This window comes from Thermochaetoides thermophila (genome assembly GCF_000221225.1).
Source record: "Thermochaetoides thermophila DSM 1495 unplaced genomic scaffold scf7180000011816, whole genome shotgun sequence".
NCBI classification, from domain to species: domain Eukaryota; kingdom Fungi; phylum Ascomycota; class Sordariomycetes; order Sordariales; family Chaetomiaceae; genus Thermochaetoides; species Thermochaetoides thermophila.
The window spans coordinates 5,060,517-5,073,746 of record NW_006383032.1 but is presented as its reverse complement, the minus strand read 5'-3'; the positions used below and the strand labels follow the sequence as shown (position 1 = coordinate 5,073,746).

The 13,230-nt window shown below is 51.4% G+C and overlaps 5 protein-coding genes across 5 annotated transcripts; 1 reads left to right on the top strand and 4 right to left on the bottom strand.

Moving 5' to 3' along the window:
• Positions 1-303: 303 nt before the first annotated feature.
• On the bottom strand, positions 304-1,289 carry CTHT_0034540 (uncharacterized protein; the record flags this gene model as incomplete). The annotated part of the gene is made up of 4 exons (XM_006693824.1): positions 304-365; positions 426-978; positions 1,072-1,214; positions 1,271-1,289. The coding sequence occupies 4 exons, from the start codon at positions 1,287-1,289 to the stop codon at positions 304-306; spliced, it is 777 nt and encodes a 258-aa protein (XP_006693887.1).
• A 1,407-nt stretch (positions 1,290-2,696) lies between these two features.
• CTHT_0034530 (uncharacterized protein) lies at positions 2,697-5,796 on the bottom strand (the record flags this gene model as incomplete). Its single annotated transcript, XM_006693823.1, has 4 exons — positions 2,697-2,972; positions 3,087-4,105; positions 4,196-4,802; positions 5,374-5,796. The coding sequence occupies 4 exons, from the start codon at positions 5,794-5,796 to the stop codon at positions 2,697-2,699; spliced, it is 2,325 nt and encodes a 774-aa protein (XP_006693886.1).
• Positions 5,797-6,037: 241 nt separating this feature from the next.
• Positions 6,038-6,936, top strand: CTHT_0034520 (chorismate mutase-like protein; the record flags this gene model as incomplete). Its single annotated transcript, XM_006693822.1, has 2 exons — positions 6,038-6,108; positions 6,201-6,936. The coding sequence occupies 2 exons, from the start codon at positions 6,038-6,040 to the stop codon at positions 6,934-6,936; spliced, it is 807 nt and encodes a 268-aa protein (XP_006693885.1).
• A 53-nt stretch (positions 6,937-6,989) lies between these two features.
• On the bottom strand, positions 6,990-7,947 carry CTHT_0034510 (putative actin cytoskeleton organization and vesicular protein; the record flags this gene model as incomplete). Its single annotated transcript, XM_006693821.1, has 2 exons — positions 6,990-7,763; positions 7,831-7,947. The coding sequence occupies 2 exons, from the start codon at positions 7,945-7,947 to the stop codon at positions 6,990-6,992; spliced, it is 891 nt and encodes a 296-aa protein (XP_006693884.1).
• A 4,395-nt stretch (positions 7,948-12,342) lies between these two features.
• Positions 12,343-13,185, bottom strand: CTHT_0034500 (golgi apparatus membrane protein tvp15-like protein; the record flags this gene model as incomplete). Its single annotated transcript, XM_006693820.1, has 6 exons — positions 12,343-12,515; positions 12,590-12,658; positions 12,743-12,757; positions 12,820-12,863; positions 12,963-13,034; positions 13,166-13,185. The coding sequence occupies 6 exons, from the start codon at positions 13,183-13,185 to the stop codon at positions 12,343-12,345; spliced, it is 393 nt and encodes a 130-aa protein (XP_006693883.1).
• Between the last annotated feature and the right edge of the window lie 45 nt (positions 13,186-13,230).

Here is a 13,230-nt window from a genome sequence, read left to right as displayed (position 1 = left end):
GTTGGGAATGCCCGCACTTGGTGTTCTAATGGCGTTACTGGATGGAAACTCTATACTTCGGGCCTGCTCTCTGCAGTCGTATGAATGTCAAACGAGGGTATGGTGGTTGGGGAGAGTATATGACCAGCTGTAAACAGTTGTGTCTCGTTTCTAGCTACCTAATAATAAATGGGAAGCGACATGATGATCAAGCTCAGCTGATCCCCGACAAAGCAAAACGATGCCTTTTGACTCGGCAGATTCCCCCCCCCCCTTCCCTTGTGACACTGCTTATTCACCAGTACTGTTTTCCATATGTGGACCTCAAATACCAAACTCAAAGTAAAGCAAGCCGAAATCCGTAAAGTCGAAGATGAACGGCAGGCCTCAACGACTATGAACCCGTCGAAACGGCCTTTTCCTGTCCTGCGATATCACAAACCCACAATCGTTCTGTTTCTTGAGCTTTGCTTCGCAATCAGGGGCAGACGACGCGGCTCTCCCCTCGTGGTGATACCTCCATGGCGGCGATTCTGAGATACGCGTCTCGCAGCTGCCTGGCTCCTTTGCGCCAGCAATGAACGTCTCGTGCTGCGCACCATTGCAGCTCCTGAGTTTTTGTTGCTCTTCAGAGGCGTTCTTAACTTGTTGATCAAGCTGTCCTTCAGCAAGACCATTATCTGATATTGGTGCAGGCGAGCACCTCTCTTGTTTTACCTCCTGCTCTGTCGTTCCTTGTTTATTCGACAAGCGCCGTCGAGGTTTCTTGTTGGGCAAGGGAAGAAAAGAGTTATCAAAAACTACCCTTCGTGCTTTGCGTTTGGGCTTGCTGGGAGGTTCTGACTGAGCAAGGTCAAGTTCACCCAGGTAAAAGCTGAAACTAGACAGCTTGCCATTCCTGGTTAAGCGGTTCATCCCGCTTGGCTTGGCCTCACGTTCAGAAAACCCGTCTCCGGCGTGGTAGGGAGAAGCATTTGCGTTTGTGGAGTAGGAGTTATACTTAAGCTTTTTGTAGCTATTTGGGTGTCCTTTGTCGAAAATTAAGAACGGACGACGTCGAATACTCCTTGTTAGATCCGGTGCCGGCCTTACATTCCGAGAAATCTGCTTGAGAGCTTGTCTGATGGGTACCCTAGGAGACTCGTCTTCTTCATCTTCCTCAATCTCGATAACCTCGTACTCTTGGACGCTGTCAGAATCATCGGGAGGTCTAGGTGGTGTTAAACGGGATGTGACTATGGTTCACGATTAGCATTCTGCTGGCCCTAGAGGTGACCAAGCTAAGTCATACTCTCGTCCTTCTCATCCATATAGTTTTCGATGGAACGGAGAGGGCGGTCTTCAAGTAAGTTATTGCTGATGCTGCCTCGGCTAGCACAAGCGTCGACGGACAGTGACTGTTCACGCCGTTCTATCGTGAGATCAGGATGCTCAATTTGGAACACTCTGAGTCTGGGCCCTTGGTCTTTTTGAAGGAAAGTTGGACGGCTTCAATGCTGGGAGGAGTTGTCTATTGTCCTTCTTTTTGTGAGAATAGGTCCGCAGCGGTTTGTTTTGGGAAGCAAAGGAAAAACTGGTTTTGTCCTTCGACATCATCGTTTGGTGACATGGTTATAATGCCTCCCTAAGCCGCTTCAATTCGTACCCGAGATATGAATCACAGGCAGCGTCTCTAAATCCTTTCCCCAAGGCCGTTGCTAACCACAGTAGAACTCCAGTATGGTACGAAAGTGACCACCGCAGCCTTGTCCAGTTCGTGCAAAACTCTAAGGTCGCTCGTTGGGAAGTTCGGTCTAGATCCAGTTCACTTGGGGTTTCAGGTTGCTTGCAGTGGTCACATGGTCATTTCCCATCCCGAAAGGTACGGAAAGTGGAAAGAGTGTTGTAAATGTTCAGGGAAGGCACGCCGCGGAGACTTCATTTCTGCCTTGTACCTTAGGTTTTCGAAAATATGAGAGATCTTAAGCAGCTGTCTGCAATTAAGCCAAGTTCTTTTAGCCGGTTCCTTGACTGGAATGCTGTTTCAAACCTTGGATAACATCACAGGCTGGAGGTTTGAACTTGTTGCTTATGATTGTCCACCAAGTGACCACATCTTGACACTATACTTGTTGAGGGCAATTCATAACTGTTGTGTGAGGACAACCCCTAGTTGGTAGTATTCTGTGTCGTTTATCAACCCTGAGTATCTGTCAACACCAGCACCAGCGGGCCAATTCGAGTTGCCCCTTTCGGGTATCTGTCGAGCTCCCATTGGCCTGATCTGTAGTCGGGCCGTTTTTCCTTACGGCCCCATAGCGGCTCGGCACCGACCAAGTATGGCGCCTTGTGTTGCAAGGGAGTGTTGGACCAGGGACAGAGAATAGGGGCACTGACGAAAAGACTCTGTGAAGGGGGCAGAAAGGGGCTTTCATGGGACACTATCACGTCACAACATCACAGGATATGAGGATGACCGGTCAATCGGTCAGTCAGCAAAATGAGGAAGAGGTACTTTCTTTCCACAGATTCTAACTGGAAGATTCCAAACCAAAAAGACCAGTAAAACATTCACACATGCCTTCCCAGTCATACCTCTCAGCTCATACACTTCGTACAGCCCTTAGGCAACGAAATTATACATAACCAGACATGACCTGCAACCCCCCTCCAGGGGGGTCTCGGGCTCTGCCCTATTTCCCCTGCTATGTTATAGTATTTCCGGCTCTTCGGCATACTTAACAAGTCCAGACGCCAACCATGCCGTCCCGTCTGCCTTCAATCATGTACCCATCGCGGATACGCACACGCTCCACGATTGCCGGGGTCCTACCGTCCTCCGTGTCGGTGACTCCCGCGCCGCAGTCCCAGTGACGGCCTTCGACCTTGTCGTAGACCTTGACCACGTCCTCGCCAGCGGCGCAGACGATGCGCCGGGCGTCAAACATCATGCTGGTGATGGGATGGTCGTACGCATAAGCGTCGAAAATTGACCCTGTGCGGAGATCCCAGATCTGCTCGCCCTGTTAGCACTGTATCGCTCCAACCAGAGGGAACTTTAAAAAAAAGGAAAAGGGGAAAAGGGGGGAGGGGGAACAGATGAGAGGTGAACGAAGTAAGATGCTTACCCGGATGCTCCTATCCAAGCTACCCGTCACCAGATGCACATCGTCGAACTGCAGACACGTCACTGGGCCAGTGTGCCCAACCAGGCTGCGATGCACCTGTCCACTGCGAAGATCCCACAGCCGGACCATGCCATCGGCAGTACCACACGCGAGCGCCGATTCAAACACCTGAAGGGCGCCGACAAAGTCTGCCGACGCATCGTGCGGGCGGCTTGTGTGCCGCCACGTGTCGACCGTGGCCGACAACGCTGACGCCTGGGCGGCGGCCCACATAACGTCCAGCGTCTGCACACACCGGCCCCGCTCCAGATCCCACTGGCGCAGCGTCTTATCGGCTGATCCGGAAACGAGCACGTCGCCACGGAAGTGCAGCGCCGTGATCTCATCCAGGTGCGCCTGCAGCGTGTAGAGCGGGCAGTCAGCCATGCTACCCGGCGGCGGCTCGACCGGCTGGTCATCCGGGTTCTCGAACGCGATCGCCGCATCATCGTCATCCTCATCGGCCTTGCCAAACTCGCTGCCCTGCGGGTCGTAGTGTGCCTTGCTAAGGTCCCAGAGCCGGATTGTGGCATCCATAGAACCTGTCGCAAGGATGTTATCCTCGACCTGCAGAGCCCGCACCGAGGCAGTGTGGCCTTCCAGCACGCCGATACAGCGGCCCGCGTTCAAATCCCAGACACGAACCGAATCGTCCATCGCCGCAGAAACCATCAAGCCAAAGGGCGCGTCGAAGTCAAGAGCCGTGATGATGTCATGGTGTGCCCGCATCGTGCGAATCGAGGTTCCTGGCTTGAAATGCTCGTGGAGGATTGCCGTGGCCTTGCGGCGGATACTCCGTGGCTTCCGCTTGTTCTGAACCGCCGGCAGCTTCTCATAGATGGATTGCGACATAAACCCAGGAGCAGAGTCCGTCTGTGATGATCCATCTTCATCCGACTTGGTCGGTGTGCGCATCGCAACAGACTCAGCCTCGGCTGCCATCTCCTGCGCCTCCTCAATCTTGTTTTCGAGCTCAACGACTGTTCGTTCACGTTAGACATCATCTCACATCCTCAGGGGGTAAAAATAAAGAGGGCTCGCAGTCACAAAGAAGGCCCGAAGATACTTACTCTCATGCTCAAGTAATGCCTCGTCCTTTTCCAAGTTCGCGAGCCGGTCAAGGACAATTTGACGCATGCCCTTCAGATTCTCTATCTTGGCATCAATCTCGCGGATCTCGCAGCTTGCCATGTTCTTCCGGATGCTAAGCAGCTCTAGCTGGTGCGCCAGGGCCGCCTTATCTTTCCGCAGCTTTTGGAGGGCCTCAGGGGTGCCTTCAGGAGGGGAGGGCCCGTCATCAAGCAGCTTTCTCCCGCGGGAAACTCGCCGCATGTGTTTCTTGCCCTCCTCAGTGAACTCTGGAAAGCTGGCCTGGAAGCCCTGGAACAACGAGTACTGATGGTTGCTCTCAGGGATGTTCTTGAGCAGCTCATCCGGAAGGTAGGACAGCGCACGGGACTGGATCTCCTTCGTCGATAGCCGCGAGCGCACAAGGTCGGTGGGTGTCGTGCGGGCAGCGGCAAATATGCTGCGCTGCACATCAGGCTTGCGCAGATGCTTGGTGACCTCACTCATGGCGCTCTTATACTGGCGATTCGAGGTCGGGTCTCGGGTAGTAGAGATCAGCTGGCTGGCCGTGGAGGTTACTTTGCGGCCAAAGGCCTCGAGTCCCCTTGTCTGCATGGTGTGCTCCTGTGGTTAGCGCCACTGGTCTCGTTGGTGGAAGAATTTCGGACTCTGGTGGTGTTCAATGGCAATTGAAGAGGTTTGGTCACCGGCTCGAGCAGGCTCAGCCGGGGAGCAGGCGGGGGAGCCGAGGGAGGGAGTGCCGCTCACAGATATAATGGAGGAATCGTCGTCGAACGACGACGGGTCGGGGAACTCATTCTCGTGCCCCGAATCGGCCATGCGTCGGGTTGCCCAAAGGAGAGACAACAGCAGACAAACGACTTTGCCTCTTCCTTTGGCGCAAGCTCAACGACGGGGACGCGTCCGTTGGGCTGCACTCAAGCGCCTCGGTACGGGAGCTAGCAAGTACGTCGGGCAGAGAAAGATACACTCAAGCCTGCGCCGCTGAAGTTTCAAGAGTCTGGCGGGACCTTGATTCGTTGACGTGTGCTGCTTTCATGCGGGATTGGATGCGGCCAGCTTTGCCAACGTTGAGAGCAGCCCCTCGGAAGATGGACAACACAGTGGGTGTTGATGCGGCACAAAATTGTTTTGGCCGGCAATTCATGCGACAACGCACAGCGCTCGCCGCCAACCACAGCTGACCGCCGGGGGGGGGGGCTGCTGGGGCCCTGGCCCGGCCCTCCAGAAGTCCAGCGTGTGTGTGCGCCGCTCTGGGCACCGGGCTGGTGTGGGCTGGGTCGGTTGGGGGCGTGTGTGCTCCACCCTTGAGGGGTCCCAGGCTTGTGGGCTCTGGAACAGAGGGAATTGCTGGCTGGTGTGCAGGACGACCCGGCTTCCCATTGGCTGTGATCGACCGTAGCCGATGTGCCAAGCACCGAGACTCGGGATTGTGGGCGTCTGCCACTGCGTCACTGGGGCTCGCTGCCAGTGATTTCCGCGACTTGTTCTCGCATCTTTGCAGGTGCGATCTCCGGTTCGGACCCGGATCCCAACCGCCCGCTTCCAACGACGCGGGGAGTGTGAGGTCTTGGTCTTGCATGACGGATTGATGAGCACGGATACAAGGCCCTGGGGCCTAGAAATTTCCATACCCATACCCTGCTGCGAGCTCCGATGATGCTGGTCGTCTGAAAGCAAAGTCCTAAAATTGAATTTCTATCTGCAAACCACACCTGTGCACGGAGCGCGCTGCGCAGCACGGATTACGGCTGTACACTGGGGATACGGATATCGTCATACCTAAGTACCTCTTAGCAGCTTGACCACCATCTATCGCAGCCATGGATTCGCTCATAGACCTCTCCGACCCGTCCAAAGCGTTGGATCTGGCGCGCATCCGCTACCAGTTAATGTGAGTACTTTACTTGTTCAATCGCAAGAGATCATGGCCGCCCAAGTAAGTCGAACACGCAAAGACTCACTCACATCCTTCGTGGAAAATAGCCGGCTGGAGGACACCATCACCTTCCATCTCATTGAGCGTGTGCAGTTCCCGCTCAACCAGAATATCTACATCCCTGGCGCCGTGCCAATTCCGGATAGCAACCTGAGCTTCATGGACTGGTATCTGAGGGAACAGGAGAAGCTGCAGTCGCTGATCCGTCGTTACGAGTCGCCCGACGAGTTCCCTTTCTTCCCGGACGCCGTGCAGAAGCCCATCCTGCCGTCGCTCCACTACCCGCGTATCCTGCACCCTAACAGCATCAACGTCAACGACAAGATCAAAAAATTCTACATCGAGCAGTTCCTGCCCAGCGTGTGCCCCGATTATGGGCACGGAGACCGCGGTGTCTCGCAGGAGAACTACGGCTCATCGGCCACGTGCGATATCGCCTGCCTGCAGGCCCTGTCGCGCCGCATCCACTTCGGCAAGTTTGTCGCCGAGTCCAAGTTCCAGTCGGATCCGGAGAAGTTTACCCGCCTGATCCGCGCCGGCGACCGCGAGGGCATCGCCGATGCCATCACCAACAAGGAGGTCGAGAAGAAAGTACTGGAAAGACTACGACTCAAGGTGCAGACGTATGGCACAGATCCGTCGCTGGGACCGAACGCCTGGAACCAGGGCAAGATCAACGTGGATGCCGTCGTGTCTATGTATGAGAACTTTGTCATTCCCCTGACAAAAGAGGTCGAGGTCGAGTACCTTATGCAGAGGCTGGACCCCGTGCCGAACCAATGATAAGACGCATGATTTTGTCTTGTTTGTTGTGTGATTCTTTCTCACCTCTCTTCCTATGTGGCTGTCCCGACAAACTCGGTGATAGCCTGTACGGCACGCTGAATTTTGTTCGCCTCAATCAGCATCATGAACCCACACGGCTTGATGCCCGCCTCCTGGAAGGCCCGCTTGCTGTCTGATACGAACTCGTTCTCCTTGATGTAGGAGTACGTGCCCGACGCGAGGGCATGTTTTCGCATCTCTTCGTCCTCAGGATGGAAGTACTGTAGCTCCGCCTCAGCACGCCCCTTTTTCTTCTTACGCACCGTCTGATCCAGCGTTGACTCGACCTCATGGTATGTCCGTGACACCACCAGATAATGTGTGAACTCGTACGGCTCCTTGTCCTCCACCGCTGCTTCAATCTCCTCAATCATGAACCTCCACATGGGCGGAATCACCTCGGCCGGCATGTTGATCAACCTCTCCGACAACACCAACCCGACGTGCTTGCCCGATGCCAGCAGCTCCGGGACTGTACCTGCTAGATCTTGGTTTGTTTTGGCCCTCTCGCTCAGATATTCGATCAATTGAGCGATCGGCTTCTTGGAACGGTGTTCCTGCATATTGAGCACGGTAATAAAGGCGTAGGCATCGTTTTCCTTGCCATCTACTTTGCAAGTTGACCCAATCGTATTTTGTGTGATGATCATGTCGCTCAGCCCAGAGAGATCGAACAGTTGGGCGTCGGCATCAAATAGTTGCCTGAGAAGAGTCTTGACGCCATGGAAGTCGATCTCGGGGTCATAGTTGAAGAGCTCGAAGTCAACATTGACAATGTTCATATCCTGGACAGCAATGGTGAGTCAGGCTGCTATAGAATGCGCGTAAGATGTGCCTGGTGTCCTTGCTTACCTCGTCAGAACTCTCATCATCATCCGAGTCGGAGCTTGCATCCCTCTTCTCGACGATTGGTTCCTCCATGGGGGTATCCCCCTGGGCGTCAACTTCTCTTGAACGTTTCTTGCCCATTTCAAAAACAAGCTCGTGTCACAAACAGATTAAAGTCAAGTGGTATCGATGCAAATGTTGATTCTAAACCAATGTTTCCGCCGAGGACTTGAACGTGAGCCAACGTCAGTCACTGTGGGGACCTTGACGACTGGCATCGAAAATTTTGCCCCTCCACAAAGCTCTCTTGCATCCGAATGTTCGGTGCCCCACCATCTGGCCTAAGAAGGTCTTGCACAAACACACAGGAGATCCTTGATACCGATAAACCATATGAATTCTCTTTAATATTGAATTTTTTCAGTAAAAAGTTTAGGGTATATTTATTTTCCAAACTCTGAGGTATATCATTAATCTTTCATTTTGTATATCTAACAGAAGGTAGTTTGATTGCAATTTCGGTTTCTGTAAGTACTTTGATACCGTTAAGGCATCGTGTGGGAGACCTGCGTCGATAAGATACGCAGATAAGATAATCCTACCGAGATGAGGCGTTTGGGCAGCCACTTGCAATGTTCGGTCTTCGCCCATCAGCATCTTACGCCGAAACAACGATCTCTCTAATCCAGAACATACATCGCCCTTAAAATCTTATCCTGGAGAGCCTTAGGTCTCAGTCTTCTAGTGCCTTAGCTCCTGCCCTAACTGAACGTTCATGCCTAATGTTCGGCCACCGAGTCTTGACGGATGGAGTCTTTGCAACCAACCCAGACGCTCAAGCAGAGCATGCCAACAATGTGCTCTCAAGAATCTCAAGGAATGTTATGGTTATTATCCATGACATCGAAAAAAGATTGAAAACAGTTTTTTCACAGCTTATCACTGATGCTTATATTTTTAATTCAAGATTCGGTGTTACTCTTTTTCACTCGCTGTTAATAGGCAACAAAGTGTGTGCGTGCAAGAGTTTTTCAGTAGTCAAGAAAGCATGCCTGTCAACATTTAAATGCAGAGATATCCAAATATCTGGAAGGCTGCCTGCCCATTAATCCTTTCAGCAAGCAGCACCATGCTGCCAACAATTCTATGATTGATCAAGCCGTTCTCATAAATGCTGCTGTGATCCTCTTTCATCCTCTCTACTGAATTCTTTACGATAGCTATCCTACAATCTACATAAGTACCTTTTACCGATTCTACCCCACCTGGCCGCAGGTAAAGATGCCATACTCGTAGCGTAAGGCACTTTTCGCTTTTGCGATGTGGAATTTATGGAGCTCCTCAAACAATCATCAGCCTTATTCTTCCCCAAGAAGGACTAATAAAACCGTCGCTGAAACTCGAATGTTCGCTGCGCCAGATGCGGGAAGCAGCTCGCATTTCGACAACCCCTCTTGATCCAGGCCTTACAAACGCAGCAACAGCACAACACTGCGGTGATGTTGATGTTGATGAGCTCTTTCGGTGTCAGAGTTACACTGCAGAGAGGGGAAGAGTGATGTCACGGAAAACGTACAGACCAAGACGCAAGCATCTTTCACAGCACAACGGACGCCCAGTGACAAGATGGGCTTGATATGAGCTCGTCAGCTAAATTACAATCTCTCCACGATGGTGGAGGAACTTGTTGTTTTATCTGACATCTTGTGTTTACTACCATTATGGCTGGATGCTCACTGAGACTCCATGGATACTGGGTCTAGAAGAGTCTTTATGTTATCTGCCTATTCTGGCTCTACAGTTTTTACTATCTGCTGTCCAAGTAGTCAATATTAGCTCTGTCCTTGTGGTTCTTATTGCCACGATAAGTTCCCGGCTTCTAATCCCTGCATCAATTGAACCATATGTTTGGCTAACTGTCACGACTAACAAAGACTCTATCTGGGAGAGTAGTTTCCGTGAAACTCACTGATCGGAGTAAAAGGTAGCTGTGGCTGGGCTCAAACCATCTGTCTTACACGGATGTACGAGCCTGGAAAGATATCCATGGGATCTTCTATCCTACGTCTTCCTCATCGTCCTCATCAACTGGTGCAACCTCGGCTGATCCTACCAGCACTGGTGATGACTCCGCCAGTTTGGCTTCTGCTTCTGCTACTTCACAACCTGACGAGGGGCGTGATGCTCCAAAGAGTGATATCTTTACCAAGAAGTGGACGCCCTACTGTTTGGAGAACCCCAAGAGTCCTGCTTGTTATAGCCATTTTCCCGGTAAAGAAGATATTTCGAGCATTCTCACTGCTCCACGGGGTGAGCACATCAAGTTAAGAAAGACCCTAGTTGTGGACTTCAGTGACTGTGCTATGAGAGAACACGAGAAGGTGATCAAGGGGTACGTGGACGTTCTTATCCGAAGCTGAACCAGAGAGCAAGAGAAAGTGCTGAGGGGAAAGCTGAGTTGGGAGATTGGTTTGCTTGGACCACATTTGGTATCTCCAGAGATCTGGTTTTTGCTAAGTCCTTATATACTCTGAAAGATGGCGGCAGACACCCATTTGTGAAGATGACTCATAAAATTGTCGAGCAAGGTGGGCTGCTGGTTGGTTTGCGTTACTTGGGCGTTACCGCGTCAAAGATGCCTGGAACCTGCTCCACGCGGTGATATCCTGGTGAGCCAAATCCGCTGTGAGTAAGCTGGATAATGCCATGAAGCGAAAGCTTGCACATCGTCTTACTACCAAGGAGGAAAGGCAGGATCTCTTCCAAGGTCTCATCGACAAATCTAATCATTGGTTGAGGAAACATGATGCCCCTTGGATCTTTGTGTTCATTGCTCACGAAACTGGACATGGATAGAATCTCAGCATGGATGCGTTGAAAGCAACAGCAGGCTTATTGATTGTGGCGGGATCCGAAACTGCCGGGATGGTCGTGACTGGGCTTACCTCCTTGTTGCTTGAGCACTCGGAACACATGGAAAAGGTAAAGCAGGAGGTTCGAAGCGCATTCAAAGGCCATGACGACGTTACCGTTGCTTCCGTCGGCCGACTGCAGTATCTTACTGCTTGCATCAGAGAAGCCCTCCCTCGGTGCCCACCAATCCCCAGAAACATTGGGCATCAGGTCCGCAGAGGTGGCCAAGTCATTGCTGGGAAGCTTGTTCCCGAAGATGTAAGGAACACGATATACTTATGATCCTCTGAAAAGAGTATCTGAGTGCTGGTTTCAGGCTGATATCTTGATCATAGACCCTTGTTGAGGTCCAACAGTTTGCCATGCACAATTGGTCAGGGCACTGGAACGACCCATTCGCTTTTTTGCCAGAGAGATTCTTGAATAAGTAAGAAGATATAGAGCAGATTCAAGAGCAAAGTTCTGAAGGAAGACAAGATTGTCTGGAAGCTTGTCAAGCGTTCAGCGCCGAACGTAGGGATTGCATTGAAAGAGGGTAGGTAGTTTTGGCTTATCGGTTTGAGCACTCCGCGAGCTGACCTCGGCTATCCAACAGTCTCGCAATGGCCATGATGCGTTTGATCATGGCCAGGCTGATCCTCGAGTTTGATATGACGTTAGCAGAGAAAAGCAAAGGCTGGATCAACAAGTTGTGAAAAGGCTACTCTATGTTCATCTTAAGCCTGTTCAAGGATAGCGCGATGGAGCTGCCCTCGTTGTCATGCTGAGAGTACAGTTAACAACATAAAGGAAACACTGACTGTCTGACTTTGACGAGGCTTAGTGGGTCCTTATCTTCACTTTTCTAATGCCCTGACGTACCTCCACGAGATTCTAGAGAAATTTTTCGTTCATCTCTCTCTCGTATTGAGAGTAGACGCTTATTTCATGCCACCACGGAATACCTAGTTCGCAGGAGCTGCTCAGTGATAGCACTATCGACGGAAACCCAAACCTTGACTGATCTGACTCATGCAATACGTCAAGTTGCCCTCCCAGGACCTACCTGAGCGACGGCAGACCGTAGGGAGCAGTTGTGCTACATTATTATCTTCCACAAGGTATTGATCAGGGACCTCAAGCCTATCTTAGATGAACTAAGTGAGCATATTGTGTAAATATCAAAGGACTCGATTCCTTGGCATTGAGTACGACCGTTAAGCTAGAAATTGACACCTTGAAGGCCGACTTTCTCGATCCCGATTGGACAATTGACTGATCTGACTGAATACAACCCTCGACAGTGAAGTCCGGCGCAGGGGCGAATAATATACGCTCAAACAGTTCGAAGCCAACCGCGCAGCCATCACTGCGAGCCATGGCAGGACGCTGATCGCCGCGGAAGAGTACAACACGAAAGGTTCGCTCGAATCAGAGCTACGCTTCAATCAGGTATGGCTTCCCAGAGACGACAGTATATTCCTATAGCCAATTCGGTGCCTCATATACCATCCGTAGCATTCACTTAGTCCAGATCATTTTCATCCCCGCGCAATGTCTGATGATCCTATGTCAAAGCAATAGTTCTTGCGCCAATACTGCCTGCTTAGATGAGAAGCGCCTGGCAAATTGATCTGAGAACAATCAGACCTCCTCAGCACCCCAGCCAGCGTCAGCCTCCCTCATGTTCGCCGGAGGCTCAATGGAGGGGATGAATTCGAGGGCGACGTAGCCAAGGCCGATCAGGCCGATGATGGAGCCAGCAATGATCCTCAGTGTGTGATCATGGAGCAAAATAGTGCCAACAAAAATGTAAACTGTTGACGGACACACAAGGTTATTTTGGTTAGGAAAATATTGGCGGCTTAATAAAAAAAACCAGAACACTTACAGAAGCCGCGACCAATGAAGGAGAAGAGGAAGGAAGCATAGCGAGACACCTGTGGCGGGACTTGATACTCTAAAGATCAGTGTTAGTGAGTGACTCCGATTAGATCTCCTTAAGCGGGGGGCCGAGCTGGCTTTTGAAATAGGAGGTTCATACCAAGCAGGGCAGTTGCTACAGAGTATGTTAGCCAACATCGTTCTCTTGTTCATAGCAACCAAGCATTGTGAACTCACCCAAGCCGAAAACAATCACGTAAATGCCAATGATGGTGGATTGACTAAATGGCAACGTCAGCACCTAGTCCAACATGTCCAAACTTCCAACGGATAGGATAAGAAATGGAAGAGGCGAAAAGGAATAAGGTGACGACACATACAAGGTAAGGGGGAAGAACTGCGAAATACCACCAAGGACCATCAAAGTGGCCACGGCGAGGTTGACAAGACGACTGTAATTGAAATGTCAGTTCCGAGGACTCTTCAAAACAAAAAATCTGCGGCACGGAGAGTTAAAGACGCCTGAGGTTGCGCTTGCACGAACGACGCAATGGAACCGAGGCGAAACCATGGTTAACCATACAAACTATCTGAGAAATCCATGGTGAACAGCTTGAGAGTTCTGGGAGTTGGCTGGCAAGACTTGAC